This window comes from Cynoglossus semilaevis, chromosome 16 (genome assembly GCF_000523025.1).
Source record: "Cynoglossus semilaevis isolate Cse_v1.0 chromosome 16, Cse_v1.0, whole genome shotgun sequence".
Lineage (NCBI taxonomy): Eukaryota > Metazoa > Chordata > Actinopteri > Pleuronectiformes > Cynoglossidae > Cynoglossus > Cynoglossus semilaevis.
The window spans coordinates 8,866,664-8,893,352 of record NC_024322.1 but is presented as its reverse complement, the minus strand read 5'-3'; the positions used below and the strand labels follow the sequence as shown (position 1 = coordinate 8,893,352).

At 38.7% G+C, this 26,689-nt stretch overlaps 4 protein-coding genes and 2 long non-coding RNA genes across 13 annotated transcripts in view; 3 read left to right on the top strand and 3 right to left on the bottom strand.

Annotated features, from left to right (window-relative positions):
* Positions 1–441: 441 nt before the first annotated feature.
* LOC103391952 (uncharacterized) lies at positions 442–2,562 on the top strand. The gene is made up of 4 exons (XR_522847.3): positions 442–1,003; positions 1,314–1,396; positions 1,824–1,915; positions 2,006–2,562. It is a non-coding gene; the product is annotated as an uncharacterized LOC103391952 (long non-coding RNA).
* Positions 2,563–2,729: 167 nt separating this feature from the next.
* Positions 2,730–4,398, bottom strand: LOC103391955 (uncharacterized). Of its 2 annotated transcripts, XR_003052199.1 has the most exons (7): positions 3,910–4,398; positions 3,719–3,840; positions 3,568–3,633; positions 3,381–3,467; positions 3,220–3,294; positions 3,017–3,130; positions 2,730–2,941 (listed from the first exon to the last, which is right to left on the bottom strand). It is a non-coding gene; the product is annotated as an uncharacterized LOC103391955 (long non-coding RNA). The 2 variants fall into 2 exon arrangements; XR_003052198.1 differs by having other exon boundaries at positions 3,719–4,397.
* Positions 4,399–4,504: 106 nt separating this feature from the next.
* eef1akmt1 (EEF1A lysine methyltransferase 1) lies at positions 4,505–6,706 on the top strand. Of its 4 annotated transcripts, none has more exons than XM_025063828.1 (5): positions 4,505–4,660; positions 5,237–5,391; positions 5,523–5,602; positions 5,901–6,190; positions 6,322–6,706. In XM_025063828.1, exons 1-5 carry the CDS (start codon positions 4,597–4,599, stop codon positions 6,447–6,449), a joined length of 717 nt encoding a protein of 238 aa, XP_024919596.1. In that variant the 5' UTR covers positions 4,505–4,596; the 3' UTR covers positions 6,450–6,706. The 4 variants fall into 4 exon arrangements, with proteins under 4 accessions (XP_024919596.1, XP_008326664.1, XP_024919597.1 ...); XM_008328442.3 differs by having other exon boundaries at positions 4,509–4,660; positions 5,520–5,602; XM_025063829.1 differs by lacking the exon at positions 4,505–4,660 and adding an exon at positions 4,847–4,982 and having other exon boundaries at positions 5,520–5,602.
* On the bottom strand, positions 6,343–9,389 carry il17d (interleukin 17d). 2 transcript variants are annotated; one of them, XM_025063830.1, is made up of 3 exons: positions 9,019–9,389; positions 8,149–8,940; positions 6,343–7,460 (listed from the first exon to the last, which is right to left on the bottom strand). In XM_025063830.1, the coding sequence occupies exons 2-3, from the start codon at positions 8,481–8,483 to the stop codon at positions 7,139–7,141; spliced, it is 657 nt and encodes a 218-aa protein (XP_024919598.1). In that variant the 5' UTR covers positions 8,484–8,940; positions 9,019–9,389; the 3' UTR covers positions 6,343–7,138. The 2 variants fall into 2 exon arrangements, with proteins under 2 accessions (XP_024919598.1, XP_016895650.1); XM_017040161.2 differs by having other exon boundaries at positions 8,149–8,928.
* A 612-nt stretch (positions 9,390–10,001) lies between these two features.
* On the bottom strand, positions 10,002–26,365 carry ift88 (intraflagellar transport 88 homolog). Of its 3 annotated transcripts, none has more exons than XM_025063604.1 (25): positions 25,772–26,365; positions 23,469–23,531; positions 23,301–23,360; positions 23,142–23,195; positions 22,917–22,980; positions 22,583–22,652; positions 22,287–22,377; positions 21,906–22,010; positions 21,639–21,741; positions 21,157–21,503; positions 20,964–21,034; positions 20,699–20,785; positions 20,117–20,216; positions 19,773–19,778; positions 19,040–19,126; positions 18,743–18,929; positions 18,544–18,652; positions 18,037–18,187; positions 17,828–17,943; positions 17,035–17,087; positions 16,686–16,751; positions 16,504–16,610; positions 14,245–14,317; positions 10,222–10,329; positions 10,002–10,138 (listed from the first exon to the last, which is right to left on the bottom strand). In XM_025063604.1, the coding sequence occupies exons 3-25, from the start codon at positions 23,358–23,360 to the stop codon at positions 10,017–10,019; spliced, it is 2,337 nt and encodes a 778-aa protein (XP_024919372.1). In that variant the 5' UTR covers positions 23,469–23,531; positions 25,772–26,365; the 3' UTR covers positions 10,002–10,016. The 3 variants fall into 3 exon arrangements, with proteins under 3 accessions (XP_024919372.1, XP_008326671.1, XP_008326672.1); XM_008328449.3 differs by lacking the exon at positions 25,772–26,365 and adding an exon at positions 24,078–24,397; XM_008328450.3 differs by lacking the exons at positions 19,773–19,778; positions 25,772–26,365 and adding an exon at positions 24,078–24,158.
* Positions 24,548–26,689, top strand: part of cryl1 (crystallin, lambda 1) — a 15,541-nt gene continuing 13,399 nt past the window's right edge. Inside the window, exons 1-3 of the mRNA XM_008328448.3 lie at positions 24,548–24,723; positions 25,253–25,360; positions 26,419–26,545. Coding sequence (XP_008326670.1) covers positions 24,683–24,723; positions 25,253–25,360; positions 26,419–26,545 — 276 coding nt within the window. The 5' untranslated portion in view covers positions 24,548–24,682. The remainder of the gene's footprint in view (positions 24,724–25,252; positions 25,361–26,418; positions 26,546–26,689) is intronic.

Below are 26,689 nucleotides of genomic sequence, written 5' to 3'. Positions count from 1 at the left end.
AATATTTTGTGCTTAAAACTCCAAAAACATCATATCTAACGGTGTCAAAATATTACCAAAAACAAACAAGAACATAGTCTTACCTTTGCAAAACAAATTCACAGAAATGCCTCAAAATGCAGCTTTAGAGATAGAGAGTTATCTTTAGGGAATCCTTCTTACTTGTTCTGTGTCAAGTGAGACATGACAGAACATCACACCCCATCCGCTTTATTCCTATTATATAATTAATGATACTAATCTATATAGGTATAACTAATATATATGATACAATACGTATTTAAGAAATAAAGTATATATGTGCACTCGAAATATGTACAAATTCTTATAATATAATTAATATATTTTATATTTATATGTAAATAATATATACTATTTATTCCTCTTTATTATAGTGCTGGTATGTGTCCGGTCCAAGATGGAGGCTGAATGAATATAGTAGTTTAATTTGTGTTGTTTATGTCACGGAGTTAATTACATGCAAATTAAAAATTCAATATATAGAATTTGCACCTGAAACCTACTACCTAGTGGATGGATGTGATTGAATATCTAAAATGTTATTAAGAAAATTCTCTTTATTTATTTTTCATTTTCATTTTTATTTATTTGTACACACAGAGCTACAAACTCATTTACGTTAAACGTAATTAAACCTACGTCATTTCCTCTCCCCGGTTCGCGCATGCGTAGCCAGAGGTTTCAAATTATCCTGGAAAGGCGTGCTCTCGTTTCTCAAACATTTTGTCGTCGACGTCGAGTGCGTTTAGATGTCACGGGAGGCAAGCTAACTTGACACAAACTACCTTTTTTACGTTTAAACTGCATAATGAAGCAGTTTTATGTGATGTTCAGCCTTTTTATGGACACTGGTGCGTTAGTTTTTTGTCGATAAACTTTTTTTTGTAGGTAAATTAACCTGCTACCGTGTGTTTAGTGCTGCGGTCTAGCGTTTTCTTCTCTGTAAACACTCACTAAACAGCGGATGGATCGTCCGGAAAAGGTAAATGTTTGAAAAACCAAAAGCTAAAACTTAAGCCCCCATATGTTAAAAGTGTAGCCAACATTGGAATTAGTAGACGTCGTTATAGTAGCAGTTGTGGTCCTGGTGGAGAAGCTCCAATTGTTGATTTTCCGACTTTATGTAATATATACTGTTGTTAATTTTCCCCTTTATACAAATACTCTCTTTTTATACAAATTTGAAAATTTGTCGTAAGCTCTCTGAGATGAAAATGACACAGTTGACCCTAGCGTACGCTCATGAATTGCTGCCATGATACATGCTATGTTCCCTAACTGACTCTTCTCAGGGGACACCCAAAATGTGGGACGGCGAGACCGGTGGGTGAAAGGAAAATGTGTTCATCAGTGCCTCAAAGACAACACCGCCAAGGTAAGAACTCTTATGTGATGGTAGTTCTGTGCCATTTGAGTCTAAATGATTGATGTGATAACAGTTGTTGAAAAATGTTAGTATCAGAATGACACCTGCTGGCCATCAAGGAGAACACCCAGAGAAGAGTTTTGAAGGCGAATAAAGAAAAGAGTTATTTTCCTCTTAAGTTTTGTACTCGTCGTTCATGTATGACATATTCTTAAATTGACTTTTGAGTAAGTGAAGTACATTTTAGGAGAAATAAGTGGTCCAGTTTGAAATGAATTGGCTGTTATGGTTTTGTTACTTTTGAATGTTGACAGCCATTTCTCCAATGTGTACCCTAGCAGATCAACAGTGACCTCAAACCTACTTTGTAGCTGCTTTTAAGGAAAACCTGTTTGTGTTAACATGTGGCACAATGCTGTGTTCTTCTAATCTGCAGGTTCTTCCACACTGTGTATGAGGAGGAGTTTGGCAGGAGTCAAAGGTCATTTTGGTCCCATCAACTGTGGCTTTCTACCCTTATGGCAAGAGGTAAATGAGACCAACACAGCTTTTGATTGTTATTCCAGCTCGTTCTTGTCATTCCATTCATTGCACCTCCTCTGCTTTTTTCATTAACAGATGCCATGGAGGAGAAGACGAAGACTAACACAGCAACTTTATTTGAAGCAGATCGCTTGTTGGACTTGTAAGTGTTTTACTGAATTGTGCAAGTTGATTGCTATTAAGTTTTTCCTGACTTAGTTTTTTTTTAGTTCACTTTTTTGTACTTAGTATATATTTTTTTTAGCTTTACATTTCATTTTTAACTTAGTTGTGTAGTGCATTCATTGTGTAATTTGCTTGCTATTGTAACAGATTTTAATTTTTTTAACTTAGTTTTTTTTTTTACTTAGTATATATATTTTTCAGCTTTTGTTCTTTTTTTTTTTTTGCTTTTTATAGTGTATTAGCCTTATTGTTCCTTTTCTTCCTGGTTATATAGTGCAATCATTGTGTAATTTGTATGCTGTATTTGAAACCTTCAATAAAAATAAAAAAATTGCCTATATTGTGCATTCATTTCAAGATATTGAGCCAAAAAATGAAGAATATGAATGGGTTTTCTCATTGCGCTATAGGGCATGCATTGTCAAAGTCAAAGTCAAAGGCAAAGACAAAGTCAAGGGTTATACTAGTAGTTATATTTTTTAAAAAAAAAAAAATTTTTTTTTTTTTTTTTTTTTTTTTTTTTAGTTTTTTGTAGTTACATAAAAAATTGTAGTTACATAAAAAAACTAAAGTTGTAAAATGCAGTAAGTTAAAAAACCAACCAGAATACTTTCACAATAAACAGCAGAACAACAACTTTTGATTCTTTTAATAGCAAAACACTTCACATTTGCAAAACATGCATTCAATCAAAGTCCATAGATACACAAAAAAAAAAAAAGTCAAATTACAACACCAACTCTTACCTTCACACTTCAGGTACAAACTCACAACGCTACTTCTGTCTACCACAGGATTCAGAGGTCCCATCATCAGGAGTGGATGAACTTCATTAAACCTTTTGGCCTGAAACAAAATGAAATAAATTCAAGATTCCGTACATAGAAATAAAGAAAGTAATAAAGAAAGTAAATGCAATACCACTTCTGGCTGTAGTCAATCACCCACAGGTTACTCCTCTTCTGCTTCCTTGTCCCTTGGTTAGCAGCATTCTTGGACCTCCTCCTCAGGCTATTCTTTGGTCATGGGCTCAAACTTAAAATAAAAAAAATAAAAAAGTCAAATTACAACAGCAACTCTTACCTTTAACACTTCAGGTACAAACTGACAGATCACATACTCACAACGCTACTTCCGTCTACCACAGGATTCAAAGGTCCCATCATCAGGAGTGGATGAACTTCATTAAACCTTTTGGCCTGAAACAAAATGAAATAAATTCAAGATTCCATACAAATAAAGAAAGTAAATGCAATTCCACTTCTGGCTGCAGTCAATCACCCACAGGTTACTCCTCTTCTGCTTCCTTGTCCCTTGGTTGGCAGCATTCTTGGACCTCCTCCTCAGGTTATTCTTTGGTAATGGGCTCAAACTTAAAAAAAAAGCAAAAAAAAAAAAGCACTGTTAAAGGTCATCATTCAAACTTCCTGAGGCCTAAAAGACATTGGGGGGAAAAATGCTTAAACACTTACCGGTTTAAAGATGGCTTTGTGGGTAATTCACTGAGTAGTATTTGCCCTTTCCAGCCCCACGATGTCCTGGAAACATTATAATTGCTGGTGAAGAGTGTCATTTCCGGTAACAAAAAATAAATAAAAAAAAAATTCTTGAAATGTTTCTTACAAGAGTAGCTCAAAAATGTCCAGGACGATGTCCTTCACGTAACAGAAACCAGACGCTTCGGACTTCTTGGCGTCGTGAAGTCCACCGGCCCAGGTGATGGCGTTGGTGGTCTGCTGCTACACCTGAAGGGCTTTACTTAATTCCATATATGTACTTAAATAATGAAAGAATGAAAACGTGTAAATTCGTACCCTCAATAATAATGCGCCGTCTTCTTCGTGGATGTCTCCTCGTTACAATTCACTACAAAGAGCAAGTACCACTTTGAAGCAAACGTCTCCGCAGAACAGGCCGCTGCTTCACTAACACGTGGCCAAAATGTTTGGACCAGTCAAACGAGACGGTGTTCGTGCGGCTATTTAGAGGCCGAATAAAGCGCTATCACGTACAATTGAACAACACGCTGCCTTAAGCAATACGTGCAGTCAGAAGTTTGAACGTACAAATCAAGAGGCTCAAACAGGCTACTGTTTAGCAGGCTAACCGGCTGCCCCACTCGGTTCGGAATACTGGTCCTTCACATGACGGGTTAATCGCCAATGTGAAGAGAACCAGAGATGGAAATACGTACCGTCGTAAAAAACAAAACAAAAAAAAAACAACAAAGTTTTTTGCTCTGTGCCTTCAAGCAGCTCCATTTTGCAACTACCACCGCCCCCGGAAGTAGAACTACTTCCTTCCGCTTTTAAACAGCACGGCTCCGCCTCGTTATCCAATCACAAGCGGCAGCTACGATCTACCATGTGACAGCTCATTAGTTTGTCAACGAGTACCTACACACGATCACTGAACACTATTGTCAGTGCAGCTAAAGGGAAATTCCAGCAACTCTTTTACTGAATTATGCTGCAAATACTGATCGCATCAAATGTGTGCAAATGTTACAAAAATGGCCAAGAAACGAAGCAGCACCTCATTGTTTGCCTCTATCTGTAAGAACAAGTAAGAAGGATTCCCCAAATATAGCTCTCTCTCTTCCTTTCTCTAAACTTGCATTTTGCGGTATTTCTGGGACTCAACGACAGTAAGATTGCTTGTTTCTGGTAATATTAGGACAAGATATGATGTGTTGTTTGTTTTTGTTTTGGCACAAGTTATTCACTTGGCAGCATGTTTTGTGTCATTTGTGTGTTGGTATCAATCCACGTTGGACACGCCCGCTGTCACTACGTCATCATCTTGCGACACTGAAGCGTGTTTCCAAGTTTCAGAATTTGTTGAGCAGGATTTCTGAACCTCTTCTGGTAGATTGATTTGATTTGAGGAAAGTGTACCCGAGTCTAAATCGACTGTTTTATTTAGTTTCTATTTTAGATTAGAGTGTAAGGAATTATCCGCGTTTTTGACTGATTTGCGAAGTTTTGACGAGGTAAAACTCAATGTATTCATCCTATTTCTTATAGTTAAATTGAAAGATAAAGTCTTAAAGCCGCATACAATATCCAAACAAAAGGTAAATTAGTGACATAGGACGGAAACATTATGTCTATAACCTTTAGGTGTTCTCTGCTCCACCAGAAATGAGTGGCAGTGATGATGACGACGATGTTCCTACATTGTCAGCTCACACTTTGGCTGCTCTGGAGGAATTTTACAATGAGACCAGGACCAGGACCGAGCAGGAGCCTGGTTCCACAGACGTGTTTGCTGTGGGAGCAGTGGCGGAGGACTGGGTGAGTCACTCTTCTCTTCGTAGTGACAATAAAAACAGTCTATTTCTGACAAACTAAATCAATTTAAGGGGTTTTTGTTATAAAATACATAAAAAATGAATTCCACTTCTGTCTGTGTGTGTGTCCAGAAGATGAGTCAGTTCTGGTACACTGATGAAACAGCGACACGGTTAGCTGAGGAGGTCATACGAGAGGCTGGAGAAGGAGGAAGGTAAAACAAAGCACACACAAAAAACAAAACGATCCCAATATAATTTAGTTATTTTAACGTATACAACTATGGAGGTATATAAATATGAAGCTAAACCCATATTTAAATCCTTAATTCGTTAAGTCTATTAAATGACCTTTTTAAGAATCACAATAGTAAAATAACATGACAGGATAATAGTTTAAGTTGGATCAAAAATACTGCTATGTTTACCTGGAGGTAAATATCAGCACGTGGTCCACGTAAGTCACACGTGTCTGAACCAATCAAAGGCTGTCATCTTTGGTGTGTTTCTCAGGATCGCCTGTGTGAGCGCGCCAAGTGTGTACCAGAAGCTGAAGCAGGGCGTGGTGGATGGATCACATCTAGTAACGGCAGTCATTTTGGAGTACGACCGTCGCTTCGCCGCCTACGGAGACGACTTCATCTTCTACGACTACTCGGAGCCGCTGGCTCTGTCGTCGTCGGTGCCTGAGCAGAGCTTTGACGTGGTTCTTGCAGACCCTCCTTATCTGTCTGAGGAGTGTCTGGCCAAAGTTGCCCTAACCATCAAATACTTGAGTAAAGGCAAAGTTCTGCTGTGCACAGGTGAGAGGAGCTGAGCGTCACAGAAACCCTCTGATTACAGCCGACATATATCGCCTTCACTGTGAAACAGCAGGATGATTCTTACCAAAAAAACATCTTCACAGCAGTTTGTGTGTGGTTTTTCCCTGCAGGTGAAGTGATGGAGAATTTGGCCAAAGAACTTCTGGATGTGAGGAAGTGCAGCTTTCATCCCAAACACAACAGAAACCTGTCTAACGAGTTCCGCTGCTTTGTTAACTATCCATCCAAACTGCTGTAGGACTGTCCTCTGACTCATGTTTGGACTTTTCTGATGACGCAAGAACAACACAGGTGTTAGTGAAGTTAAGTACACACTTTCAAAGAAAATCTGATTCAACCTGCTCCTTTCATAACATCCCAGAACTGGTTCTGACTAACGGGAATGTTTGTAGATCCTTTACACAAACACAGAAGTCTGTCACGGACAGAGAAAACACAGAGCTGTGAGGCATTCACTGGTCGGTTACTACAGTATTTGATCAAGATTTAAAAAAATATATACTTTACTTAAAATATATATTTTGTGTCTGCTGTGTCTGTTGTATGACTTACCGGTAGTCTTTATTTACGCCAGCAGGGGGCAGCATATAACCGCTGCATGTTGACACAGGAGTTCTTGGCGTAAGTCTTTGTTAACTTAAGTTTGCTTTTTAATCTTTTTGCTTCTGTCACTGAAAAATAAACAAGGTTTTCATCTCCATTTTTTGAACAACAGCTACATTTATTTTCCAAAACACATATTAGTCTTTGACTCTTCTGAAGAAGAAAATACTGTAATCTTGTTCCAACAGAGTTGAAACTGTCATCGTCTGATCCTCTTTGTAAATGTCAACTCTAGTCAGCATTATTATTATTATTATTAGGCTCTGCTCTCCCACTGGTAGTAAGGCCACAGTCTGACCTGACTCCCATGTAGAAAAGCTTCCTCTACACCTTCTTTCTCACAGTCCTCGTGTGTCCAGCTTTGGTCTGGGTTCTGTCCAGACTCTGGTTGCTTCTGCGCGCGTCCCTCTCCTTGTCCAGGAGGGGGACGCAGGTGCAGCCCACGGCCACGGACACGTAGATCTCGGTGTAGGAGTGTCGACCTGCGACGCAGGAGCCGGTCCTCTTCAGGATGACGGAGGGAGCGTAGACCGGAGTGCTGCGGAAGTGTTCACTCTCCTGACCGTAGGATCCCAGCAGGCAGCCTTTACACAGACAGTAGGCCTCAGGGATGTGACGGGGGTAACGGGTCGGGTCATAGGAGATCCTTAAATCAAACACAGGGGCATTGGTTGGTTTTTCTCTAAGGCTGGTGATGTATATCAAAATGTTTCTCTAAAATGTATTCATTATAAATTAACAAGTAAGAAGAAAATTAACTTTGTTTAAAAGAGAAAAAAATATCTTTAAGAGCTTCCCCCCCCCACTGTGAGAGCCTTTTTTTCTAACCCCCAAATATGCTGCTCTTTTTGGTTCACCTTTTTAGACTAATTTGATATTTTTATAGTTTTTCCTAAAATAAATTTATGAATTTTTAGCTTTTTAATTTGAGCAGTTATCTTATATTTAGCTGTGTTGTAGTAAATTAGTATTTCAAGTTGGATATTCAAGCTAAATATTTTACTATTTTGAGTTATCAGGTCTATTATTAGGCAAAGTGAATTACTTATTTTAATTTAATTAATACAATTACCTAAATATTTGGGATTTATTTCAATCATTTTTTTAACCAGACTTTTCTTCAAATTGTTGTAGTTTGTTTTGGCCATGTATATGGTATTTACTTAAAGTTCCTTAGTTATTACTTAGTTATTAATTTTTTTTAACCAGCATTTTAAACATACATAACATGGAGCAGCATGCTCACTTTAGACAGTTTTTTGTAATCTATTTTATATCTTATCATATCTTAGCTGTTCTAAGTGAGTAGCCAGACATTACAAGACATTACTCACCTGTAGGCCCAGGGGGAGACACTGAGCAGGTTGACCGGCAGACGGCTGCTGGTCTGGGTCATGGTTCGGCCGGTGTTCGGGCAGCTCATGTTCACTTTCCCCTGCGGCTCCAGCTGCAGCGCGTGATGGAAGGCGCTCATCACCCCCACAGACAGGCGGCCGAACATCTGCTCCAGGATCTCCTCAGGCAGGTCCAGGCAGGAGCGGTTCCTGCGGGCCTTCTTCCGGACTCGACCGGTTCCTGATGACCTTCTCTGGCTGCTGCTGCTGCTGAAGTCCAGGAACAGCATCAGGAACAGGAGCAGCAGCAGGAGGAGGCGGGTCTGACGCGGCATCTCCGTGCGTTTTCTGGAGATAAAATACTCATCCACCGTGGAAGATCTACCTCTCAGACGTAAATAAATATTAAAAACGCTGATGATGTCGCCGAGTCTGTGACCGGGTCACTTTCCCTCCTCACTTCTACCGCAGTAAAACCCAGCGGCAGACGAACAGTCCACAGTCCTGGCGCACAGAGCGCGGCTCGGGCGCACAGCCAGCGCAGCATTTTGGCACCACACGCCCACAAAGTGTCGCCATAGAAGAAGCGTCTCCGAAATGACAAAGAACGACAGAGGTGAGAGCTTTACACCTGTTGGTTCTTACTCACCCTCAGGAGCTCGGAGTCTCCTCGTCCTCCCCGATTCTCCCCCCTGGCAGAGAGGGGGTGGAAACAAGAACAGGAACAGTGTGATCCAGAGCAGCTCTGACTGATGCAGCGAACACAGATGACCTTCCCTCCTAGAAATTTAGCTGCAGTCATAAAACTTTACTCAGTTCTTATTAGAGCAGATCTTGACAGGAGTCAGTCCACATCCTCTTCAATCTTACTTGGTTTGATTGGCTATCTGTTAGAGAAGAGGTCCCAACTCCTGGTCCGGGGACCAAACTCTGCACACGCCTGCAACTCAATGTACATAATCATTTCATTTTTAGCTGTTTTCAATACAATTATTTAATTTGTCATTTAAGAATGTCAAAAAATATATATTTGTACTATTCTGCAATGTATGTAATGTAATATTTAGACGGCGCTAAAATTAAAGCGGACACTAGCTGAAAGCAGCAGTTGACAAATTATGAACACAGCTTAAATTTTCCCCCCAAAATTAGCAAAATTCTCTGATGAAAAAGATAAAATCTTAGCACAAGGTGAGTTAGCAAAGGACTAAATAAAGATTAGAAAGTGATTGAGTTAGAAACAAAATCTTACCAAAACTTTCAGTAAAGACGGAGAAAGACATAATACAAAGATTAGAAAATGATCTTACCAAAACGTTCAGTAAAGACGGAGAAAGACATAATATATATATTGTTTATATTATAAATGTTTCACATAAGAAAAACGTGGTATTATATTACAAATAAATATGTTTGGTAAAAATAAAAAAAGCATCTGTAAAAAGTAAAATCTGTAACATCACTTGTTTTCCAGAAGATTCTGTAAGAAATACATTAAATGAAGCAGTGGTGATAAATCGTAGGTCTTTAGTTTTTGGGGTTTTTTTCCCACCACACCCTTGGGTTTTAGACATAGAGTCAGTTGTTAATAACCACAGACTGAACCTTCGCCCCACTTTACCTGAAGGCAACCAAAAACAGAGCTCCTCTGATCTGTGGTCACTTCATTTCACACAGACACACGCCGTTCTTTTGATGTCTAAACATCAAACTCCGGGGAGTGTCCAGATGCTGTCATCTCGAAGAACCAACGTCTCGTAGGCTGCAGGAACCTGAAGCGTTCAGGAGTTAAACGTTTATGTCGAAAGTGTTTTCATGATATTTCGTCATATGGATATTTAAGACGCAGAGCGTTTTTTTTGAAGCGGCTACTCCGGCAGCAGGTCGTCTCCCAACTCTTCATCTGCAAAATCGTCCTCTTCCACGCGTCTCTTGGCTCCCGTCTTTGGTCTTTCCATCTGAGGTCCCAGTGGGTCCACGTAGGATGCGTCTGCAAATGAGGTTTACGAGATGAAAGCTTTAAAAATTCATGTCATTGATGACAGCTGAAAAGACTGAGTGACGGTCCCTCACCCAGCTCTTTCGGGCTGCTGGTCTCGTAGGGCTCGTTGGAGGCAGGAAGTGATCGCATCTTGGCGCTGAGTCGCTCCCCTTTAGCACTGCTGCTGCTGTGGCTGCTGTCTGTACGACATAAACACAACAACAGGAATTCAGGAGGTATGCTATGATTGGTCTAAAAGCAAAATGTTTTAAGGAGTTTTAAAGTTTGGCATCTGCAGGGTTTTGTGGACGTTTAAGATTCAAAGAGCAAATCTTAAGCTTGTTACCACCCAAAAGAAAATCATAACATGCAGAATCTAAAGGCAGGAATGTATTTTCCCCATTGAAAAATAACTAAAAACCAATTAATTATTTCCAGCCCCACAGAAATATACTATTAAATTATATTCCCCACATCTAAACATCAAAAACATAGATATAAACATATATAATGATAATATAAAATAATCATAAAAAACATTTTATATTTTATAAAAAAATGAGTAAAGTAACGTGCGTGTGTGGGTGTTGAGTGGAAGAAAAAAAAAGCTCAGTTAAGCACTCGTAACTCGATGTTTCCTCAAATCATGAGGAGATTCTTTCAAAAGTTGCTTACTTACAATTGTAGAGTGTAAAAAAAAAAAAAACCCACCAAAGCCATAACCAACTGAACTCTGTCGAAAGTCGAGGACACCTCGTATAAAGACCAAAGTCTGACAAGGAAACCAGTTCCAGGTCTCTGCCTTAACTGGTCGATATCATCCAACCGGATTCCTGTCAATGTCACACCCTATGTTTGTCTTCACGGCACGTGAGGAAAAACCTCTGTTTACGTTGGGAGACTCAGATTGGACACTAGCGAAGGGCTGTGGCCAGCTGAAGGACAGACATGATTACAGACGGTGGCGACAGCAGCAGCCCACATCTGGACGGCACGTCGCCTTGGAAATGAACTTGAGCAACGGCAAAAAAACGCAGAACAAACACGAAGGAGAGGAGAAGCCTGATGTTCCACCTTCACACACAGTCGCAAACACCGCACACCAGGATTCACAAACAGCTGGCAAAGTCCGAGCTCGACTGGAAAAGAAATTTTCTTCACTCTCTCTTGGACAGAATCTGCATTTTTTGTTGTTTTTTTTTGCTTTAGAAAACACGACTGAAAGTCATGGAAAACAAAAATTAAAAAGTGGGATTCGACTGATAGATGTGCAATAAATTGTATTTAAGGGGTTTCCAGTGGTTTTGTTTTATGATCCTGCGCAGCAGACAGAGTCGTTGATCAGTATCAGTGTGAGTCTAGTCTGGAAACCCCCTGAACGGAATAAAAAAAAAAAAAAAAAACAACATGGGTGAAACCTCAGAACAAATGAGTTCATTTATCTGAACGGTGAGAATGAGGTCATAACAACTGACACTCCTGTCTTCTACTTCGCGAAGGTGACTCTGTTCCCCAGATTCCAATAAAACAGACCGATAGTCAATGCAAATTGACAGAAACCTAATGAAACAACAACTTGAAACCACTGCTTGTGACTCCACCACAGTAAGTTCCATAAAAATGTCTGAAAAAACTTTTTTTTTTCATGCCTGAGATTTAAAAATAGTAACTGAAAATAAAATGGGTTGAATTTTCGTCCAATCAGGAACAGGGATTAGCTGCGAATCATCGTTCCTAAAAAGTCCTTACTCTGAGGCAGAGACAGTTTCGAAACTCGTACTGACACCTCCAGAACCCTGTGGACGAAGAACATCGAGTTCCTGGTACTGTTCCCAGTTCCTTGTACAATTCCCCCGCGAGGGAACACGCCTTGAGGTATGTGTTCTCACACACATTTATCACAGTGTGTATCTGCAGCCGTGTAGAGTTTACAGAAAAGAGGGAAAATTCTCAGGTGTACTCAAGGTTTTCTCCAAATATCTAAAAGAGGTTTGGTCCGTTCCAACAGAGTAGACACTTGGCCGCGCGCCAACATCACATCTGCCTGTTAGCACATTTTGAGCCCCGTTAAGCAAGAGCGTAGATAACAGTTCTACTTTATCTTTCCTTTTCTCTGGGAAACTGCAGAGAAACTGCAGGAGTCGCTCCTTCGTGCAGCAATTCAGAGGCTTCGCAAACATTTCTTTACAGTCTCTACAGTCCAGCAGTAAACTGAATTATTAAGATAATGTCCAGAGTAGGGGACGCAGAGGTTGAAAAAAAAACAGATATAAAATAGACAGTTGGATGGAAAAGTAAACAGATGGAGGAAAAGGAAACAAACAGCCCGTAAAGTCGTCTCCGTTCTCATAACATTTCTTCCAACTCTGAGGCTCCGGGAAGAAAATAAACTGTGATACTTTGAAATGTTATTTTTGTAACTAAATGTGACTGTCACCACATTTATGTCCATTTTATTTTTGTCATGCAAAGACTGTTATTTCTAAAGTCTTTGGCTGGAGATGAATGTTGTAGTTCTGGAAATGTGTTAGAAATTAAAACTGCAACTAGTATAAAATCTAACCTAAAATATCAGTTAAAAATAGATCAGTTGACAAAACGTTATGGCCAAAACATTAGCTTAAAGTTAAGCCAAACAGAGAAATTATTTATTTATTTTTCCATATAAGGAATAAATTAGACCAAAAGAAATTTAAATAGCTAATTTAAATATGAATATTAATTTATATAGAATACAATTATTATTATCCTCTTAATATGACTCAGATATGAACATTAACAATAACTATTTGTGACTAAAAGCCATGCAGAAAGGAAAATATTTAGCCAAATATAGCTAAGTTAGCTCTTTGATGACAAAAGGTGGGCAGAATTTAATCAGTAAGTTGGCCAAATCTGCCAAAACTTAGATAAAAGACAACAAAATGTCAGTGCAAAACAATATTACATTTGTCCAAAAGGATAGTTTAGTAGATTTAGCTATTATTATATCATTACAAGAAGACAAAAATCACAAATGGTTGAAAATGTAACACATTTTGTGTGTGAAAAAAAAAGCGTAACACATTTTGTGTGTGAAAAAAGTTTCCGTGTCATTTACTACCATGTGGTACTGTTTTAGGTCAGAGGATGGTTGAAGATCTCGACATGCTGCTTTTTATCTTCATAATTTGTCAAAAAACAATGTTTCACAGTTGCAATCGAGTTACAAAGTGAGAAGAAATGTCAAAATCATGAAAGTTTTGTTTCAGGTCAGAAGAATCTGGAGAACAATACAGTACAAAACCTCACAGGTTTGGACTCCTGGGACTAATGGAGGTCTTGGCAGGGTCTAAGGTCGGACATTAACAGGTGTCTGGTTCAGTATGTATGTTAGACTTCATTATAGGAGACGACAAGCCCCGAGCTGTAGGACAGAGGAAAAGCTGCAGCTTGTTACTGGGTTTTGGCAGACGTCTACTTTGTCTGGGTCTCATTTGAGAAAATCTGCTGCTGGGCCAGATTTCCAGTGTGACAGTCGGTCTGCGCTCTGTTTGTGTGTTGTAGCTTTGTAGTGACGGTTTTATACCCGTGCAGGTTTGTCTTCTCAGGTTTTGGCAATGCTGTTATTGAAATCCCAGAAAACAGGAATCTTGGCTCCGACGTCGAGGGACTTTCACGATAATGTGTCTCAAATGAGCTTTTAAATAAGTGGGAAAAGGAAAGTGAAGCGTGTGATGTCTGAGCTGATGGTTTCAGGTGAGGAGACAGAGGTCCACACTCTGACCCTGGAGTAATCACTAAATGGGGGCTTAGAATAGGGTGTGGTCTTAAAAAAATTTACTGCGTCCAGTTGCCAGCGCTGTAACTATTTCTGGACTTTTCGCAGTTATCTGACAATTTTTATAGATTCAAATATCTTTTAACTCAGCTTCCCAAAATAGAAATCTTTCCAACAAACCTGCAAACGGATTGCATACTCTGGTCCAGCTCTTATAAGCTACTGTATACACCATCAGAATGAAGCATACAAACGAAGAAAAACTACAATACTCCAACACCGTAGCCGAAGCAGAGGACAAAGGTGTCCTCAGGTAGGGTGGGCCGCAGGAGAGTGATCAAAGACCTTCACTTACCTGCACTCCCAGCGCTCCCATCTCTGCCTTCTCTGCGACCTCTGGCGCTGCCCTCTCGCCCTGATTTCACTCTCTGCAAGAGGGAAAGAAAACTAACTATTAACCTTTCATATTTTGAAAATGAGATTTTTGAGCTGAGCCTGTATCTCAGTTGTATCTGCATCTAAGCCCTAAATAAAAGAAAAACAATCAATGAATGTACATAATAAAAGTGGATATTCATACAAATGTCACATTATAGAATGTTACTGTTCAGTTTGTTTTCATTTAACCCTAGACAGAGTGAGAGCAAAGCAGTCGAATCCCACAGAATATTAAGAGGGGAATTACCATGGATTTACAGAGTCAGCATTCCTAAAACGACGGGATTTAATAATCCTTAAATAATTTTGGTCCTGACCGTTGTCCCAGTCATTACAAGCAGACAGTAACTTATATCAGTGAGGTGGGTGTTTGGACCTGTCTTCCTTCTCGTTCAGTGTTCAGAGAACACTGGGATTTATGAGTCAACCCTCTGGCTCGGTGCAGAAATGTTCTTCTGATCCAGCAGCGTCTCAGGCTGATTTAACAGCAGATGGTTGTGATTTAAAAAAAAAAAAGTCCAAATCTCATCTGTTCCTGGCCATGAAGAAAAGAAATCTCCACAGAACCGAGGCGACACGGTTCTGTTGATTCGAATCTTCCCCTAAAATCTGACTGACTGACTCCAGACATGTTCATAGGACTGTTGTCCATGTTGGGATTGGACTTAAGACTTTCTGGAAATCACCTCAAAATCCATCCCTCAAGATCAGTGGATGTGAAGGGTTAATTGGGGAACTATTTGGGGGGATTTTTATCTACTTTTAGTAACAAATAAAAGAACAGATTTTTAAGTCAAGAGATTTGGTTAAAAAAAATGCTAAAAAAAATCTCCACAAGACAATTAAAGTTAACAAAGATAAAGTTAAAATTCTGTAAAAAACCATAAACTTGCAAAAAAAAAGAAGCAAAAATTCCCCAAAATACTAAGCTAAAACAACTCATTTTACGAGCCACCGTTAAGATGCAGTTATGACTAAAATGTTCTTGACATCTCCACATTAATACTTAGTTATATAATTTGAATAAGTCATAAATTTAAACAAGTTTAACCAATTACACACGATTGATTGCTCTTATTCTCCTTTCTGTTTTTGTTCCAAGGAATTAAAGTTCACCTTGATTAATCATGATTAAGATGATTTGCCAAGTAAATATTTCATACATATCCTTGAACTGGGGAAAAAAAAAAGTTAAAAATAACATTTCCACGAAGAGATTTAGGTGGAGCATGTTTCACTTCCACCATTGGAAAAGCAGCCACCACCCAGACTGGCTTTAATAAAAACCAATCAACAACTACAAATGTGTTTCCAGGTGACAGTGAACCTCCCAAACAACTGCACACACATCAGATGTGTGAAAAACACAGCACACCGAAGTGTGTCAGCGTCAGGCAGCTGTTCAACGGCTGTTCTCCTCCCAACAAGTTCTGATTCAATGAAAACAAACAGAAAAAAAACACACGCTATTTACAGCATTTCTGGAGCCACAGTGACCACTGACCCACCACATGTCCAAAATACGAGTACATGTTTTCCATCAGCGTGCTCTACTCCAGGAAATGATGGCAAAACAGATTTAATACGACAGAAAAAGCTAGCAGGACATTTCGGTGAAGCTGCATGACTTTCATATCCATTCAGTCTTCTGAGCACATTGTTAGTATAAAATAATTTTAGAGAAGTCGTTTTATGGATCTGGATCTGAAGATGTAGATGTGGAAGTTTGCATCTTTGTTTTTCTTTATTACGCTTCAATGTTGTGGTTTTACTATGAAAAAACCCCAATAAATACTTCAAATTTCCTCACAACTTCAGTGATGTCACAAAACATCTGTTAATTCTAGAGGCAGAAAAACAGTCACTGATAGATAATGTTTGATAGATGTTTTCAATGCTGTGAATACTTATGTTTTTTGGGGAAAAAATTAAATATATTTAATACAATACTGTTTTCTGGCTCATAATTATCGTATAGCTCCATTTAGCAATTTTAACCCTGACACTTTTTTTATTTTAGTGCCACTTTATATCTATTTTTTTTAGCTTAAATTTAAGGATAACAGGACGAATTGTACATTACTTTACTAATTCAAATTCTAAAAGATAACACCCATGTTTTCTATTTATTTTAAATCTGGTCCCTGTGAGACTGAACAATTCACTGCAGACAAACCTGTTCTCTGATTTCCTTCATCTTCTCCACCTTCTTCAGTCTGGTGGCGTATTCCTGGACTTCCTTCAGGCCTATGTCTGTGCATAGCCTCACCAGAAATCGCAGACCTGGAAAAAAAAATTATGATCAACCATTTCTTGAACTTCTGATGATTTAGATGTGCAACAAAGATAATTCATTACATTCAACATTCTCTGGAAACTTGCGGTGGATGTCTTTATACGTGCCCAAAGCTTTCTGGTAGTTTCCTATGAAGACCAGAAGGTAGATCGACATCAGGGTTAGAATCCAGCAGAGGTAAGCTTAAAATAAAACTGTTGTGTGATTACAGGGCATTAGCTGTTGGCTAGAAGATGTCAAATATTAGCCAAATACCCAAAAACAGTAAACATGGTATTAATTACCTCTTAGCAATCATTAAAGCATCTGCACTTAAACAGATCATAATGTCAGTAAAACCGTATTATTTAAATCAGATGTTTTTTAACACTGCTAAATAACCAAAAGGTAAATAACACTTGGTTTTCTTACCACTCCTTCTGTAGCAGCTCGCTACCATCAGCTGCCACTTCACCTGTGTTGGTCTGAAAGAAAAAAAAACATTCAGAAAGTTAAAAAAAAAACCCACAATCCTGCAGTGAGGCATGTATTTAATGAAACAAGAATGCAAAATGTTCCACTTATGAATCCAGTTGGAAGAAAAAGGAAATCAAATAATTTGTTCTTGTGCTCAAGTTAAAAGTTAAACAATTTCCAGATGACACTAAAGTGTTGTGTTGGAGAAATTGAGAAAAAAAAGAACTTCTGTTACGAACTATTGTAGAAACTGCATTTCTTATATTTCCACTATATGACTATAACGCCATACTGGCAGCTCGACAAGCTTTATTTGGTCTGTTGACACATTTGTTGATCAATTATCACCTGCGTCCCAACATCAGGTCAGTTGTGTGAAGCAGTTGTTACAGTGTTCTTCAACCTTGGGGTTGTGACCCAGCATGGGGTCACTTTGAATGTCTAATCTACTTTTTTTAACTAATTAATATTCGTTCCTTAAACAACTGTATTCTTTTACTTTCATGAATATAAATCAAGTTCAACACAAGTGGCAGCTGTTACTGCTACTACTACTACTACTGCTACTACTACTACTACTGCTACTACTATTTTCAACATTCAATAATGTCACCATAAATTTGTGATGTCAAAATGGGATCAGAAGCCAAAACAGGTTGTAAAACATTGAGTTAGCATGTAATTGTAGCAGATGCTACTCTAAGCAAAATTTCTCAAAGCAAAACTGTAAAAAAAAAAGATTACTTACTGTATGAGTGTAGCTCTCTCAAAATACTGAATGGCTTTTTCGCAGAACTGAGTCTCGATGTAGTAGGCCCCCAGCCACTCGATCACATCAATGTTAGACGGAAAATACCTGAAGGACTTAATAAACATACGGTCTATCACATCAGGTCTGGTGCAAAGGCTTTGACCTTTGATCTCTGCCTGCTCTCAGTTAAAGTGAAGTCCTCTTACCTCATAGTAGTACTGAAACGCCTGGGACTTGTCGCCCTCTGCGTCATGTAACTCTCCCAGTTTGGCCAGTATCTTAGGGTCAGTGGGGATCACACTGATCACCTGCATCAACCACTCAATGGCCTGTTGGGGATCCTCCAGGAGTTCATAGCTGAGATCAGAGAGTCAAGGACCAAGAGCTACTGAAGTGGAAAGTCACACAGGTTTTAAATTCTCATCAGCCTGGGTCTAGTTTCTTCAATACAATTCTAACTACTTGACCCTGCCAACACAATAGTTCAGTACGACTACAGATATGGTTAAAGGGATGTTTTTAGCTCAATCGATTATTGTTAATGGGCATCTCCAAACAATACAAAACAAAAAATGAAGTACAAGGTAGTGCTCCAGGGAACAAGCACTGTGCAGGGGTCCTCGACTTACATCGGAGTTCTGTTCGTATCATGTGATGCAACACTACACACTACAAAGTTAGTAGTTTAGTGTTAACCTTCTAACAAAGGATACATTTGGGCCAGCTGGTACATGACCTGAGCACTGTTCCTCAGAATAGCATGGAGCTTGAGGAAACAGTCCAGAGCCTCGTCCAGACGGCTGAGTTTCTTATAGCACAGCCCTGTTTATAAAGAGGAGACAAAGACCGTCAGTCAATGTTAGGGCTGCAATAACTCAGTAAACACTGAAGGTCCAGCATTAGTGGTGTTACCGAGGTTGTACAGGGCCTCAGTGCAGGAGGAGTCGTTCCTCAGAGCCTCTTTGTAGAACTCTGCTGCCTTCTCGTAGTCCTGTCTGACAAACACCGTGTTGCCCTTGTTGATCAGAGCGGCTGGATTGTAGCGGTCTGCGTTCATGGCCAGATCAGAATAACGGTCAGCCTGGTCATAGTCCTTCTCCTGATGAGGAGCCAAGGAAAAGAGATCAGAACATTCCAGAAGCAAATCGATTTGTTGAAAGATTCGATTTCAGTCAGCCTATTATTAAAGACAGAAGCCAAGAGTCTTACCAGGAAGTAAAGGAAAGAGAGGTTGGTGGCTGCCGCACTCTTCACTCTGCTGTCCTTCTTCTCAAACGTTTTCAAGGTTTCTACTGCCTGATTCAATTTGATGAAAAAAATGCATCAGGAAAACATGGTACTTTACTCCATTATTGTAACACTTCACGATTTCCATGGTAACTACTCACTACAAACAGTTCTAAAACAATGTTTTCATGAATTTAAATGATCATTTATTGAATTTATTTGAGTGGTGGAATAAAGTTTAGCGGTCATTCGGACCAAGGTACATCCGCAAGACTATCTTTCTTTAAAAGGGTACAATATGCTAATGATATGACTTTTGTCCATATTAACAGGTTAAATCAGATAGATTTTTATATAATATATAAAAGCCAGAAAACAGTGTGTGGGCAGAAACCAAAAGGTTACAGAATGCAAACAAGCTCAGCAGTAAAATTAGGATCAACCTTGGTTGTCAAGCAAGAGACTTGATATATAGACCTGGAAAACATGACCCAGACCTAACACTATCACCACTTTCTGTAGGCAGTCAAAAAAGGTGCACATGGATATCGCAATATTAAAGATGTTGGAGATGAAATGTATCTAAAAAAAAAACCAAAAAAAACCAAACACCTGATTCCCAGGAGAGTTTTGCACTGTTCTTCATAAAAGACATGCATCATTCCACAAGCAAAATCAACACACACTAAAACATGGAAACAGAAAGCACACATACCTCAATCTTAAGCATGCACATGGGAAGGCAATGAGGAAAAAGCAAAAGAGAGAGAATGGAGGGCAATGAGAAGTGGCAACGAGACACAGATGCTGCTCTGCTGAAACAACATTATCATTAAAAATGTCACGTATGCAAACACTACTGACAATAACTGCACAGATCAACAACAGACTTGGAAGGTTCAGAAACAAAGAGGGCAGATTAATCACAGAGTCATAGGTTCTAGCAGGGATAAGCTGCTCATGTAATTAATTATTTGGCAGAGAACTGTTAAGTCTGATCTATGCAATATCATAAAGCAAGATGGCAAAACATGACATCATAATGCTCTTCATACTCACTTGGTTGAAGTCCTTCTGTCTGAGGTAGGTGATGGCTTTGTTGATCTCCAGATCGTTGGCCAGTTCAACATACTGGGAACCTTTCACCATGTCCACACACCTAAGAAACACAACGGTCTAAGTTCACATCTGTAGTTTAAAACTTTATGTAACATTTTATTTTCCTGCTAATATTATATTTTTTGTCTTATAAAGATATAATCATCAGTAGTTTTAGAGGTTTTGCTTTCTAACATGTACTGTCAATGCCAGAGTGCTGTACTGCTAACCTGTGGCACTTTCTGGACTAACTTTTAGCAATACTTTGGCTAAGTTTAGGGTTTGTTTTGCCGACTTTTTCTGAACTACTTTTAAGTTATTTTTATTGAATTGTATTGAAACGTGTTTCACAGAAACAGTAGATGAGCATAAATACAAATGTTTTTGTATTTCCAGTTATTTCTTAAAACTACCAACCTAATCTTTAATATTATTCAGTCTTTCACAGGACTACGGTTACTGGATGTTTAAGTTTAATGTCGCCCTCTAGTGTTCGAAAAATGCAAAATCAGGGGAAAAAAAGTGAAAACATTCAAGACAAACCAGTCGAATCCAGCAGCAAATGAAGTTTCAATAGCAGGAGCAATGAGCTTGGCAGCCGTCATGATGTATTTTTCAGTCAGGGATTTTCTACACACAATAAACAGGAAGAGGAGAGAGAGGAATTATAAAAATGGAAACACAAACCACAATTATAAAAAGAACAGTGTGGGCTTGTGTTTTTGTACACCGAGTGGAACAAGAGTGCAGTGATTTTTTTTTCATAGTTGCTGTAGGGAGATTTGTAGTTTGTAGTGCAAGCACTCACAGATTTCTCTCCATCTGGTGAAGCTTGTCGTTCTTAATGGCTTCAACCACCATGTTTGAACTGGGGTCGTCCTGAAAGATGGATTAAATTAGAAGTTTATCTTAAATATGTTCATCACAATTAAATTGTAAAAAAAGTAAAGTAAGTTTAAAACCAAACATACAGAAAGACCACTAGTAAAAAGCAAACTCACGTTGGATGGGATGTACTTGTCCTCGTCATCGATTCCCAGAGGGACAGAGATGAGGTTCTGAAAGGCCTTCTTCATCATCTCTCTGTCTCCGATGGCGTAGTAGCACAGAATGAGGTTGAAGCCAGTCTTAATGTTGGGGCTCTCGCCCATGATGTGACTGAAGGACGTAATGGCATCTGAATACTGGCCCATACGTATGAAAACCACACCAATGTTCTGCATGATCTTGATCCTCATCTCCTTGTGAGCATTGGAGATCTGGTCCAGGGCCATGCGGTAGAACTTGATGGCTTTGGGGTAGTTTTTCTGTTGGAAGTAGATGTTGGCCATGTTGACTTTGAGCCGGCCTGGAGATAAGCACAGGAGAAGCTTCTGTATTTCCATTTCTGTGGGTTTGTTTTTACATGAAGTAGTCTCCTGGTCTAATCTGCAGCACTGAGAGGCGCAGACTCACTGTGAATGAAGCTGAAGAGCCTACTGACCTGCATTGCTGAACATCTTGTTCTTTACTATGACCTGGTAACTGTTCAGAGCCTCTGGGTACATTTCATTGTTCTCGTACTGGTTGGCCAGGTTCAGCAAAACCTGATGACAACAGAGATATTCTGTACTTAGTCATAATTTTAAAATCAGAAATAAAATCCAGTTTCACCTTCTCATCTTCTTCTTCTGTCTGTTTTGAACTAAAGGTGAGTGTTTGTTTCACTTCTAGGCATCACAGTCACATACAGTATGTTGGCTTTACTTACAGAGTAAGTGAGATCTAAATTGATGTGGTCTCCATTTCCAGACTGTTCTCTCTGCCTCACCAGAGCTCTCTCCTTCCTCCCCGCTTCTTTTGCTTTTTCAAGAGCCTGAAAAAAAATCACATCACATAATAAGCAAATACTTTTGTGAGCCGTCTACAAAATGTTAAGTAATGAGCTTATAAACCTGGGGATCTCATACATTTTAACTTTTACTTTTACTTTTATTAACGATTTTCATCTGGCAAAATTATTTCTTTTAGCGTTTCGGTATTCTACCTTGGTTTCCCAAATTATGGTCTTCAGTTCCGGCCAATAATTTTCATTTCGGTGCATCCCTATTAATATATTCTAATAACTGCATAGGAAGTACAAGGGACTGACCAGCTGCAGGGCTCCCATGCTCTGTGCCATGGAACTCTCTTCTATTAGGTCATTTACTTTTTTTTCCAGGATTTTGATCTTCTCCTCAGGCCTTCAAGACACAAAAGTACAGTGTAACATGATGTTGTTCAAAACCATAAAGCTTTCTATATCTCCTTAAAAAATATACAATATATATTATTTTAATATAAAATGTCATCTGACCTTAAAAGTTTCATTTTCTATTCTGTGTGTTGATGTTTTAAAATATTCTTCAAAGAAACAGAGAATCTGAATGAATTATTTTTGTGACTCACGTATCCTCAGTCTTTAATTCCAAAGGAGGAGCAGGGCCTCTGGACTGACCCAAAGGGTCAAAGGTTGAACCTTAAAGCAAAAAATATTATTAATTCTATGAATTACTGTTTTCATAGATCAGCATTTGTGTAATTGCTTTTAATTGAACTACAAAAATCAATAGTTGGGTTGTTCTTCTTAATATAACCTGTGTATAAGAATCACGTAAACAAAACTCCAAAAGTAAGGTGTAAGAAAGGATGGACAATCATAATATTACAAGTGTTCTCATAAGCAAAAAACATTAAACTATTGAGAAAAAAATAATTTAAAGAAAAGAAAAGGGAAACTCACCACGGGTCAGTGATGATGTGTAACCTGCAGCTCTGACTGCGGTCATGGGTCGGGCAGCTCCATCCTGTCACAAATAAGGACACCTTACTTGATATTTTCTCAGCACAAAATCAGTGTTTTAGCTTTGTGAAGCATGACACTAATTCTTTTTATGCCTTAAAAACTATTACAAATAAGATTATTTTGCATCACACAATAAGCAACTGATCAGTCAGTCCCACCCACCAGCACAGCTCCAGTCATTGGTCTGCCCATTGATGAGGTCATAGAAGTCCGAGGCTAAAAATAAAGCAATATATGTTAAGAGAGTGTGTTTTTAGACTGATTTAATTTCTGTTTTAAAAACATATATACAGTATATACATATATAAATTACAGACTTACACCAAATGAAGTAGCAAGAGGACGAGCTCCAATAGCTGTGCCAGGAAACTTGGCCGTCATCTGTCAAAATTAGGACATTTGAACAATGGTTGAATGAAGATGTAATCTCATTCTCCATCATTTTTTCCATCTTTTTATATACATAAAACCAGTCCCATGTTTACTTACAGGAGGTCTTCTTCCATGACTTGTCCTCACTGCTTGCTGAAATCCTGCATCATTATCCAACTCCTTAGAAAGGGATACATTATAAAAACATTGCAACTTTATCAAATAATAATAATTAAAACGCCTGTAGTAATGTTTTGATTATGTAAAGGGCACAATCCACATTATACTAGACATTTAACTATTTGCAATTTGATAAAGTAATACAATACTACGTACATGTTTGATTTTCAGAGCCATCACAGAAAGGAAAACATTTTCATTTTGATTGAGTTCACTATAGGAAAATTATTATAGTACTATAAAATACCACACAATACGTCATGGAATTTCGAATGATGCGTGTATCATTAAATAGATTACTTATAGAAATATAAACTTAGAAGCTGCTTAGTTGTTTTGGTTTTTTTCAAAGCTACTACAAGGTACGCCTTCTTTATTTTGAATACAAAATGTTGATAAAATACAAACTCCTATTTTTGTACCAAACTTTGAAGAGCACAACAAGTTTATAATTGTGTTTTCGTTACAAGTCAATTCTTTTAATCAGCAGTATCAGCTAATTGGTTCCACCTAGAGCTACTTTACTAGCACGGCTACTAAACTCACCTCGGAGTCAAATGCGGGATTATAGTCGTTGTAACCGGAGTAAAGATCATCTTCGTCCGGAGCTAAATGCACATTCTCCATTTTTGTTATTCCAAAGTAAAGGTACAATTAAAACTGATAACTTTTCAACGTTATCAGTGAGGAAAGCAAAATTATTTGTTGTCGTTTCCCCGACTCAATCCCAGAGATCCTAGCGGCTGGGGCGGGACAATCGTGTTTCCCAGCTTCTAATTGGTGAACTAGGCTTCAATCATTATCTCGCTGTAACGTGATTTGCTAAGATTGTGGTTGCTCGTTGCTAGGATACAGTATCATTTATTCCAAGTCTCAGTACTTACACTTACACATTGCGTCTTTTATGAACCTGGAAGTAAAACAAATACATTTAAGGTGGTAACTGGTTATTTTTAGAACCTTTTTATCATTCAGGCAGGGTGCATTCAAACGCGAAGTTGTTTTGGCCCTTTATTGACACGGTAGCCGGACCAAAAAACGTGACCGCAGGGGTGGAGAAACAGTTTGTGATTAAAAGAAATAAACATTGACTGAAGTATACTGTAGACGGGTGGCTTGAGGATCTAAACTGAGTTCTCAATACATGCAGGATGAGTCACTCTGACGTGCAGACTATCGCTGTAATCGGCAGGTGAGTTTAAGGAAGTTTCTTGCGCCAATGTTGTTCATTGTTCACAAGCAGTTTAGATAGATCTGTTTTGATGATTTCGTGCATGTTGATTGTATAAACGAAAACCACACGTTGTAAACCAATAGTTAAAACGCAACCCAAAGTACAAGAAGTTATCCGTGTTGACGCTGGTTCAAATCCCGCCTAGTTGTAGTGTGTTCGCGCAGAGGAAACGAAAACTATTGTGTGTGTACCTGTTTCTATGTACAATAAGTCAAAAATGCCAGTTCTTCCTTTGCGTGGACCTGTCCCATTTTTTCACCTCGCCTACGTTCATCACGAATTTTCTCAGTATCTTCCTCTTTCCCCTGGCTTTATCTACTAACATATTTGGTGTAGTATCTCCATAACACACACCATCTCTGGAGGTCTCCACACTATTTGGGCATAATGGACAATAAAATGAATATTGATCCTCATTTAATGAAATGTCAGTTACCATTATAAATGACTATGTGTTGACAGAAGTGTGTGCATGTGTGTGTTTTAGTGGTCTGATCGGGCGCTCCTGGTCCATGGTGTTTGTCAGTGGAGGCTACAATGTGAATATCTTCGATAATGTTCCAGGACAGGCTGCTAAGGCCATCACAGAGATCAGGTCAGTCCTACTGCAGAATACTGCACTTTGTCCTGCATTGGTAAACAGTCATAGCATGGTTCCTTGTCATGTCATATTCATTACAATAAGTTCACACAGTAAGACGCACATGTCTAAATTCCAGTAGAACAATTGTAGCACCTGGATGGTTTCATGTGTCCCATGGCGTACAGTATTTCTTACATTGTTTAGTGGTTAATAAATGTATTCATAAGGTGTACTTACAGTTATTAAATTAATTAAATTAAATTAATTAAGTTTGGAATTCCTGCTATAGGTTCAGATGGTGTACTTACAGTTATTGTTGTTTAAGGGACATTTAGTTTATAATTAAATTAATTCAGTTTGGAATTCCTGCTATAGGTTCAGATACCTTGAATAGCTATACATGACTTATAAGTTTCTTCTTACCAAGCTTCTACGTAGTGGCCTTACTGCTTGTTAACCAGCCATGTCAGGACTCCATTTTCCATTTCCCTCAACCTACAGAGAAAGACACAAGAACATGCAGTGTCAGCAGCTTCCTGTTATTTTAGGAACACACGAACAAACTCATGTTCAGGGTTAAAAAAGCCAAGTCATGGCTGGTTAAACATTACTGTGAAACGACAATGCACTATTTTGACAAACAACCCCGCTTTACATTTGAAAAATGTTGTTCAGAGGAAACAAAAAGCAACTCTTTAAAAAAAATGGAGGTAAAAGTACATTTTTAATACCAAAATGTTATAGATTTTAGCGTCACTTGTCATGTCAGTCTGTTGGTGTCCAATTTGAACAGAAGAGGCCGCTCTTGTAGAAAACATTATCTGAATCACCAACTAAAATAAGTCATCTTATTGGCTACATTATATAACAGTATTTTTAGCTAACTTAGCTAATAAGCTACGTTTAAGCTAATTTTGTGCCGTCTTGCATTTTTTTTCTTTGTAGAGCAAAATTATAAAGTTATTTTGCATAACTTTAACATATTTCTTAATAACCTAACCAATGTTAATAACTTTGTTTTTCTGAGTTACTAACTATGGGTTATTTTTTTCTTACTTTCGCTATTTCAGTAAGCAGCTGAAGGAACTGGAGGAAGCCCAGATGCTCAGAGGAGAACTGACTGCTAACCAACAGCTTGCTCTACTTAGAAGCCACGATGACCTGGCTCAGGCACTAGAGGGAGCCTTCTTCGTTCAGGTAGCATAGCACAGGAATACAAGAGGTGATATAACGATAGGTAGAGAGAAAAATAAACGAGTAAAAACTCCAAAAGGTTCGAACCCATAACTCTACCTACATTGTCTGTGTTTATACCTAAAGTGGATCATGTGAACTTCAGCA

Coding starts and splice junctions, on each gene's coding strand:
- eef1akmt1 (XM_008328442.3), top strand. CDS start 4,597: ATGTTACAAAAATGGCCAAGAAACGAAGCAGCACCTCATTGTTTGCCT. Junction 4,661..5,236: donor GCCTCTATCTGTAAGAACAA/GTAAGAAGGATT, acceptor CTGCTCCACCAG/AAATGAGTGGCAGTGATGAT. Junction 6,191..6,321: donor CAAAGTTCTGCTGTGCACAG/GTGAGAGGAGCT, acceptor TTTTCCCTGCAG/GTGAAGTGATGGAGAATTTG.
- il17d (XM_025063830.1), bottom strand. CDS start 8,483: ATGCCGCGTCAGACCCGCCTCCTCCTGCTGCTGCTCCTGTTCCTGATG. Junction 7,461..8,148: donor GTCTCCCCCTGGGCCTACAG/GTGAGTAATGTC, acceptor GTTTGATTTAAG/GATCTCCTATGACCCGACCC.
- ift88 (XM_008328449.3), bottom strand. CDS start 24,158: ATGGAGAATGTGCATTTAGCTCCGGACGAAGATGATCTTTACTCCGGT. Junction 22,011..22,286: donor GCATGGGAGCCCTGCAGCTG/GTCAGTCCCTTG, acceptor ATTTTTTTTCAG/GCTCTTGAAAAAGCAAAAGA. Junction 17,944..18,036: donor CGTTTCAGTACTACTATGAG/GTAAGAGGACTT, acceptor ATGTTTATTAAG/TCCTTCAGGTATTTTCCGTC.